General features: G+C 40.4%; 1 protein-coding gene across 1 annotated transcript; it reads right to left on the bottom strand.

Annotated features, from left to right (window-relative positions):
* Positions 1–766: 766 nt before the first annotated feature.
* ube2d4 (ubiquitin-conjugating enzyme E2D 4 (putative)) lies at positions 767–8,976 on the bottom strand. The gene is made up of 7 exons (XM_053504242.1): positions 8,726–8,976; positions 6,402–6,465; positions 6,244–6,275; positions 5,376–5,453; positions 5,158–5,263; positions 4,868–4,961; positions 767–4,617 (listed from the first exon to the last, which is right to left on the bottom strand). Exons 1-7 carry the CDS (start codon positions 8,747–8,749, stop codon positions 4,572–4,574), a joined length of 444 nt encoding a protein of 147 aa, XP_053360217.1. The 5' UTR covers positions 8,750–8,976; the 3' UTR covers positions 767–4,571.
* Between the last annotated feature and the right edge of the window lie 509 nt (positions 8,977–9,485).

Here is a 9,485-nt window from a genome sequence, read left to right as displayed (position 1 = left end):
ATAAAATTAAAACAAATAAGAGCTTGAACATTTCCACAATATTCTGTTTGTTATGTGCACGTGAATAATTAAATAAAAAGTTTTGTTTTACCAAATCTTCCTATATTTTTTAAAAGCCCCGCCTTTTACCAACAGAAGCCGCGCTGTGATTGGTCAATTCTACATAACCGTGTAGTTAAGGTCATAAAAAGGAAAATGTCGCCGCCTAGTGGGCATTTTAGAAAACACTAATCTCTCCTTGTGTATCCAAGCTAAGAAGCTGGACATTAAATATAACAAATGAATAAAAAATAAACAGTTTTATTTAAACTAAAAGCCGTATTCTTGATTTTAAGAAGCTGTTTTGCGATAATGACTATTGTAAAAATGCTATAGAGATAAGAATGAATTGTATATGCGCAAGTCAAGAAATAATATTCTGATGCATCCTTAAATTTTGTGTGAAGTTACATTAAAAGGAGATATAAGGAGAATTACTGTTGTTTAAAGTCTAACTCACACATATGGTCACGTTCCAGCGTAAACAAGCAGGATGCTACGTTAACGTTAGCCTGCGTCACTGTTTAAGAAGAACTGGAACAGAAAATTCCTCTTAAGGCTGAAACATTAACACTGCGGTCTGAAACACAAGACGTGTCTTTAGAGAGTGTGAAGACGTTTCTGAATATTTATTTCTTTTTATAATTTCTAACTGAATGAACTCATACGCATCGCCGCCACACACACAATCATCGACTGCAACACAAATAAAATCCAGGACAGAGTATAAAACCCAAAGGAGCTTTATTCACTAACGCCAACAGCTGTGAGGTTTATTTCAGCAGTTCTGAGAGCTCGAGGAGAACGTTGCCTGGCTCGTTAAGAGAGAGAGAGTGTGTGTGTGTGTCGTGTGTGTATGAATGCGTGAGAGTCCACTGCACCACTCTCCTCCCAAAAGTCTTCAGTGGGCAAAAAGCAAGACATGTTACAGTACAGTTCTGATTAAAGGTTAAGGCTGGATTTGACTCTAGGTGATGATGATGATGATGATGAGAGAGTGGAGTGTGGAGAAGAGCTTCCCTGATACGGTTGTTTGAAGAGTGCAAAGTGCGTCCGTACCGATCTGTTCCGTTTTTGAGGTCCCGGTCAGAGAGGAGCGTGAGGTCACATGACGCACATCACCTCACGTCACGGCCAACTGCAGCTCAGTAGTGGATAGTGAAGATAAATAAATAGGAAATACAAAAGGTTAATAAATATATGACGAGAAAAAAAAGCAGCAAATGATCCAGACAGAAGCAGCATTAATGACATACATTCAGAAACTTTCCAGAAAAAACGAATAAAATAAAAAAGACCAAAGTTAAATCAAGAACTCAAAATCTGTCTTGACCTTCTAGCTCACACTTAAAACTGTTTTAAATCTTTACATGGGCAAAAGTCTGTGCACCTCTAATCATCATCACGCTTGTACACGTCTTTCCTTGGTTCCTCTCTTATCTCTTATGAAGACTGCGCACCAGATGTTGGATTTGTGTTCGTTCGGCTACATGAGTATCAAGTGAGCTCAGGCCTGGTCTTGGAATATCTCTGGTTCCCATTCCGGTTCATCCTAACCACTAGTTCTTCCTGTCCAACCCTAACACTCCACATCTGGGTCACAGTGAAAGGAAATACAGGATATCAAGATTATCGGGCGCGTCCAAGAAAGAACCTGGTTTGGAAAAGGAGCATATACGGATGTCTGAGGGTCAGGGGTGCACATACTTTCAGCCACAATGAATAACTAGAGTCGAACGGCTGTTAGTGTTAGTCAATAGGATATGTTGAGGAAATGGAGAACTTTTACATGAATGAGAAGATGCGTCGAACTCTGTGAGGAAGTGAACTCGTGATCTGGAGCTCGCTTTAGTCTCGCGAGTCCAGTCAAATTATAACGGAAAAGAATCCGTTCTCAAATCCGCGCTTCTTATTGTTTGTTGTCATGTCTTTAATGTTCAAGCCCTGATGATCTTGAGAGAAAAACTTGCCTCTCTCTCCAAATCTTTCTTTTCTTCTCTACACACAGACTTCCATCCGCGTCACATTTTTTACACTCGACCAAATGTCTCGAGGTTGAAATGGTTGGAAATGACCTTATTTAACCCCAGACCATAATCATCATCATCATCATCATCATGTGAACTGGAGATTTTGGGACAACGTTCCCTTACTACATGAAGAGGCCACCAGGTTTTTCGCATTTAGCTTCCAGTTCATGGATTTGATGAGTCTATATGTTTACTAAAATCACTAATCTACTCTAATTCTACACAAATTCTATTCGTTAAACTCTATTTTGAGGAGACGCAGGAAGAACCGAGTCCTTACGCAAAAGAAGCGGGAAAACGCTGAGGTAAAAATCAGACGCAAGATAAACACTCGTCGGTTGGAAAAGATCTCAAGTTCGAGCAGGAACAAAATAACCGTACGTCAGCGGTCGCACCAGCTAACCGTCTCACGGTGATTAGTCGATGTGACGTGACTGGACGTCTCGAGTCGAAGAAGAAATACGGAAGAGACTCTGGAACGACATGTCTTACAAAGGCAACATGATTTCCTCCCCCCCTCACCGAAGTAGATCATGTACAGGATCTAACGTTCAAGCTAGCGGACAATAAGTACATTTTGTCTCTAGACAGATTAGCTAAGCGCGCTTGCTAGCTCCACACACTCACATGCTTCTCACCTAAAACCCAGGATGTTCCTCCACGTTTGTGCGTAAATGTAAACGGGAACTAGCTGCACATTGTGTGTGTGTGCATGTGTATATACAAGGGATCGACAGAGACTTTCCACTAAAAAAGGTGGAGTTTGTATAGTCACGGTTCTGCTTTAGCTACTGTATTGCTCTGAGAGGTATGACCGTACGCGCGTGTGATTAAACGTATACTGTGTTATCGTGCGTACGTACGAGACAGGATGAGGATTTGGCTTGAGTGCTGTTTAACCCTGTAATGAGAAATGTGGGTTAAGAGCAACACTCACAGAAAAAAGGTGAAAAAAAAAACACTTCAGAACATAAAAAACACAAGTCGTGTCGGTGTTGAGTCAGCGCCGTGATGTTTCTACCGCACACACCCAAGACGTGTTGCTTCGCGCTGTACAGAATCCGCGTGTCCGGTTTAATCCGGTTTCAGGATGGTTACATGGGCGCTTCCCTGCAAATTCACACAGGGATTGTTTGAACGACTACAGTGGGCTCCAAGCCACCTCGGCCATTCGGCATCATCACTCGCGGACGTACGGCCTTTTTTTTTTTCAAATGCTTCTGATGTTTTACTGCGGCTAAGAGTCTCATCACCGTACTGCGCTTGGAGTCTTCTGTAAACGTCAATCACTTCAAGGCCTTCATTCAGAGCATGCTGCAGTCGTCCCCATGAGCTTTTAGAGACAAATCGATGTCACCTTGATGATGAAGAGATGCAGGAACTGTATGCATGATCATTCACCAGCACCACTTGCACATTACAGGAAACACGGCTGGGAGGTATTGACACATCCCCCGTACAGTCCTGACCTCGCTCCAAGCCATTTCCACACGTTTGGAGAAGTGATTAAAGGAGTTCCTGGGAGTCCGGCGTTTCAGATGTGATCCACCGCCGTACTAAGAAAACGTTCTACCTTGATGGTGTGAAACACTGAGTGGAGTGCATTAGTGTAGCCGAGGATTATATAGAGAAATAAAGTCTCATAATTGTGTTCTTACAATTATTCTGTACAATCAAAAGTCCTGCTTTGACTCGAATAAACTAGACCTGATCTTAGGACACACACACATTTTGATCATAACTCTTCTGTATTTTTTTTCTCCCTGACAAAAAAAAAAAGAGATAAAGAAAAACCTACGTAAAACAGGGTATCTTTAAATAATCTGGATTAAACTGGACGTGCATGTATGCTAGTCCTGAGTCCTGTCCTTGCTTCTCTAATACAGACGTTCAGCTTTAATATTTATTTTTGACATTCTATAAACAAAAAACAAACAAACAAAAAAATCTGGTTTACTAAAAGACTTTAAGTAAGTGTTGTTAATACTGTAACGGGGTATGAAGCGCACCGTGCCCCTGAGTGTAAACTGGTATGAATAGGGGGGAAAAAAAACAACAACAAAAAAAACACACATGTGTGATATGTACAGAGAAATGCCCGGAGTTGTGTGAGCGTGAGTGGAGCCATCTGTCTGCATCTCTGAGAGGCAGAGAAACACTCATGAGAAACAACATGTCACCAGAGTAATCGTCAGTAGAGTCTGGTTTCCTGGGTTTGTGTTTGTCCCGAGTGTTCTCCAGGCTGTATGTGGTGTGTGTGTGTGTGTGGTGTGTTTCTGGGCGCGGCTCTGAGATTGCGCCGTACAGCCAGCGGGCGGTGGTATTCCCGGGTCTCTCCGCTCTCTCCCCCCCTCTCCCTCTCTGCCGAAGCATCAGTGTTGATCCGTATCTACCTCTCCGTTTCTCCGTCTCTCGCTCTGTCGCTTTAAAAAAAGTTAAAACAGGTTCCTCTGTGCGTTCGCGCTGTGCTGCGCCGTGTTTGTCCGGACGTGCGTGCTCCTTTCACATGGCGTACTTTTGCGTCCACTCTCTCGCTAGTCTGTTGTACCTGGAGGAGGAGAAGAGAGGAAAAGCGCGTACAAGGTGTAACTTACTAACGGTGCGCTGAAGCAATCAGTGAAGATAAATAACGGGTAACGTCATCATTATGTTTTATTCCTCTACACAAATCTAACAATTATTATTATTAGTGAAGAATTCAGCTTTGTAAATGTTACTATGGTAACCGTGACACATTGGGACGTGTTAGTATAGAGTGTTAACAGCACTGTGGTGTCAACGTGGGACGTCTTACTCACTTTTCTCTGTCGGCTTTGTACGTGTGTGCGATCTCGGGCACTAGAGGGTCGTCAGGGTTCGGGTCACATAACAGCGAGCAGATCGAGAGCAGAACTACGAGACGAGAGCATTAACACTTTAACACTTATGGGAATAGCCTCAGACATTTGTCTGCGATAACTCATTTTTTAAGGGTGTCTATTATTTTGCAACATTGTGTTTGAAAAGGGGGGGGGGGGGGAGGGGGAAGGTGTTGTTGAGTTATTCAGTGTTAACAAAGGGTGCCAAGACTTGTGGCGCAAAGCCTGACCTTTGGAAACGGTGAGTGCGGGAGACCACTGCGAGCGCAGGATGTCGAGGCAGATGCTTCCGTTACTGTTGATGTTGGGATGGTAGATCTTTGTCGTGAACGCGACCTGCGCGACAGAATAAACACAGAGTCACATGATCACATCACGAGCTCGATTATAACTCCGTCACGTCAAGAGACTCGAACCTCCGCGGCTGAGAGACTGAAACATCACTGACCTTGGGAGGTTTAAAGGGGTAGTCTGTAGGGAAGTGGATGGTGAGGAAGAACACGCCGCCTTGGTAAGGACTGTCGTTCTGAAAGAGAGCATACATATTAACAGTTACTATGGTAACAGTCATAGTAAAGGAGTCATACTAAAGTTTCTGTGTATCGGTTGTATTAAAGGAGGCGTGGCTTCTGTGTATCAGTCAGATTAAAAGAGGTGTGGCTTCTGTGTATCAGTCAGATTAAAAGAGACGTGGCTTCTGTGTATCAGTCAGATTAAAGGAGGTGTGGCTTCTGTGTATCAATCATATTAAAGGAGGCGTGCCTTCTGTGTATCAGTTAGATTATCGGAGGTGTGGCTTCTGTGTTTCAGTCAGATTAAAGGAGGTGTGGCTTCTGTGTATCAGTCAGATTAAAGGAGGTGTGGCTTCTGTGTATCAATCATATTAAAGGAGGCGTGCCTTCTGTGTATCAGTTAGATTATCTAAGGTGTAGCTTTTGTGTATCAGTCAGATTAAAGGAGGTGTGGCTTCTGTGTATCAATCATATTAAAGGAGTTGTGGCTTCTGTGTATCAGTTAGATTATAGGAGGTGTGGCTTCTGTGTATCAGTTATATTATAGGAAGTGTGGCTTCTATGTATCAGTTATATTAAAGAAGGCGTGGCTTCTGTGTATCAGTTATTAAAGGAGGCGTGACCTATGTATATCAGTAATATAAGAAAGTGCGGCCCATGTAAATCAGTCATATTATTAAAGGTGACATGGCTTCTATGTATCACGTCATATTGTGTGCATTCCAGAATATCATAAAATAATGATAAAAAATACAAATTCAGGCAAAAGCTAAATAAATAAAAAGAAAAGAATCACAAACTCACCGGGCCCATTATCGTAGCCTGCCAATGAAACACTGAAAACCCCCCCCCCAAAAAAAAACAGCATAATTAAAACCAACATATTCAATGGGACTTGATTCTTCACGCTTTAATGAAGTTATTTAATTTAAAGACATATGATTTATGGAGTCAGAGCTCACAGTCTTCTCCCACTGGTCCGGCTGAGCACTGGGCAGGAGGATCCCTCTGTAGATCCGTCAGCTCCTGTGGAGAGAAAAAAAAAAAAAAAAAAAAAAAACACATTAAGTGCTGGTACTCAATCAGAGCATTCAGGTCTTCCAGAACCTTCAAGAACGGTATCTCAGGTTACGCCACGCGTTTTGCCCAATGACTTCTTTGTGCCATAAGAAAAAAAAGTGGAGCAAAAATAGAAACTGAAAAAGTGTGAGCGGAGGAGTATGCGGCGCTAAAAATAAATACCATGAACAAATCGCCTTCAGAGCTGTCCATGCTAATTTGGTCCGGCTGCACCCCCGGGACTGGAGTAAATCAAATCACCACGCTGGCGTCAGCTATTAAACAGATGCGCTTCTGCCAGACAAGCCAGAAAAGTTCCACCAGAAATCCGTGAGGATTTCAAGAGCACCAGTTCAGAAAATTTTGTTGTCTGTTTTTAATCGCACTGTTTAAGTTCTTGATGCTGTTTATGAGTTATAAAATTCACCCTAAAAATAGCTTTAAATAACTTTTCAGTCAGTCCTTATGCAACACAAGTATGAATCTGTGTTTAAATTACTGGCACCCTTTATTAAAGATGGGCTCAAAAGCTGGATGGGGGCTTTGTGGTTTAATTGACTTAATAAACTCACAATCCGAGAATATAACTGTAAAAATATGATCGGATACTCTGCATTAAACTGGGGGGAAAAATTATAACCAGCATTGTAAAACATGAGTCACAGTTATTGGCACCCATGCCTGATGTTTGCGCACCTGGGTCATGGTTTTCTGAACATGCAGTTGAAATGAAAACAAATAAAATATAAATCATGCTATAGATAGACAGACAGACAGACAGATAGACGGACAGACAGATAGACCATCTATACTGTACATCTGAAGCCATCTGATTGGCATCTTTTACTAGAATGAACAAAAACACACCCATTAAATAATTTTTTCACTCTTCTTTCTTTGCTAATTTTACTAAATTTCTCATCCAAAATTATACCATTTTGTAATATAATACCATTTTAAAATAAAAAACCCCAAACCACTGCTATAGTTGTATGTTGATTTGTTCCTTTGAGCCTGGTGAGTTGTTTACAGCTTCATTTTTACTTACACAACATCCACACCAGCAACATCCTGCCCTCATTCTTTAGCACGTGTGTGTGTGTGTGTGTGTGCTCTTTTTACTAAAATGTGTACAAAATCATATGGTTCAAATCATTTAAAAATGAAATACTTAGTTCTATTACATTTAAAAAATATATGATTATATTCAAATATTTAATATTATTATTTTAAAAAGTAGATGAAAAAAATATATTATTGTTTTCATACCAAATTTTTTGATAGTTTTTGTCCTAAGAAAACCTTTACTTATTATAAAACATAAGAAATAAGAGTATATGTAAGCCAGTAAAAATGTATACACACTTTAAAAAAAGAAAAATTATTCATATTATATTAATATAATATAGATCATACATTTGTTTTTCTTTTTCCTTCTGAATATGCTGGAAAAACTGTGTCATTTAACTTGTTTTACTGAAAGATTGCATTAACTGATACCAAAGGAAAATGTTTAAACAACAATAATTATTTTTTAAGGCCGATGCCGCTTTCCTTAACATGTCACCGGTGTTATTATTTAATTTTTCATATTACTAATATAAATACAATGACATTTATTGAACACAACCTGAATTCTATGGTAATTGTAATAATATCACATTCACAGAGCGGAGCTGAGAGATTCAGCCTGATGGGATCAGATTGATGGATGCTGTGGATTAACTCCATGTTAGTAATACTGTGATTTTTTAATAAGGAACGTGTTGAATGAGGTGTAAGTGGAGGGGGAGTGTTTGTGTGAGATGGAGGTGGTAAGTGATGTGGACAGAGTGGGGTGAATCTGTTATAAATACCCCCTGACTGCCCCACTGGCCCTGTTTCTGCAGCCTTATATGGCCGTTGAGCGCAGGAGCTCAGTGCGCATGCGCGAACACACTCCCATTCACTAGCAGCTGTTTAAAAGAGGATTTTTGTAAAATAATAAGCATTTTATGCTTTTAAATGTGTATAATATGATTGTAATTTTTTACCACGTCATTTTTAAACGGATGTAGTCTACAGATAGGTATGACATACAATAATTATACACAAAATATAAAATAACTGACAATATAATATACAATATATAATAATATATACAATAATTAGATTTTTTCTTTTCAAATACATCCATAATGAAACCATAAGAATGCCGTTGCCATGAGCATCAGCTAGCGTTACTCACCTTCTGAATCCTTTTCAACGCCATTTGCTTTTGCTGTTTTTATTGTTAGCTAGCCGGCTAACACTCGGTTTCTCCGCTACAGATAGGTTATTAAAGCGTTATTACGCGTACACTGGCTGTTAAAGCACCTCTATGAAAGCGCAGAGTGTAACATTTACGCCGTTTTTTCCAGTAAATCTGAAGCCTCTTCGTTCACAAACCTTCACTGACAGCTTTGCCTAGAGACCACCGCGCTACTCTCGCGATACTACGCGAGAACACGGCCGTCCGCGATCCTGTCCGCGCGACATTTGAGGCTGACGGGAAATGAAGTTCTGGCGCGCTGACAAACCCGGAAGTGTTTCACCGAAGAGTGAATTTGAACATTAAAAAGAATGTTTCTGGTATCGAATAATAGTTAAATTACGAATAACTATTGATTTGACTGATATAACCACGATTCAAAGTTTGCTTATTTTTTTTATTTATGATCTCGTGATTAGACACGTTATCGTGTAAAGTAGTCTATTTCCACCACAAGATGGCGCCATCTGGTTTATTTCTTTCACATGATAAAACATGGCTGAGGCCCAAACCGCCAAACACACACTGCTTAGCATTGTGTTACCACAAGGAACGGACAAGTTTAAACAACTTTGGAGAGAATGACATGTAAAGCACAGACAGACAGCTCCCCTAGTGGAGATGTAGTGTACTGCATTAAGGATGAATTATTCCATACAGTATTATAAGTAGTGTGGTTATGCAGAATTATTTTTTA

Source organism: Clarias gariepinus, chromosome 9 (genome assembly GCF_024256425.1).
Source record: "Clarias gariepinus isolate MV-2021 ecotype Netherlands chromosome 9, CGAR_prim_01v2, whole genome shotgun sequence".
Taxonomy (NCBI): Eukaryota; Metazoa; Chordata; class Actinopteri; order Siluriformes; family Clariidae; genus Clarias; species Clarias gariepinus.
Note: the sequence above shows the minus strand (reverse complement) of the source record. Positions and strands in the feature narration are given on the sequence as shown.

What these genes read in the sequence shown, in the direction of transcription:
- ube2d4 (XM_053504242.1), bottom strand. Translation starts at nt 8,749, where the DNA reads ATGGCGTTGAAAAGGATTCAGAAG. An exon ending in CGTTGAAAAGGATTCAGAAG is followed by an intron (nt 6,466 to 8,725) that starts GTGAGTAACGCT and finishes TTCTCTCCACAG; the next exon opens with GAGCTGACGGATCTACAGAG. An exon ending in AGGCTACGATAATGGGCCCG is followed by an intron (nt 5,454 to 6,243) that starts GTGAGTTTGTGA and finishes GCTCTCTTTCAG; the next exon opens with AACGACAGTCCTTACCAAGG.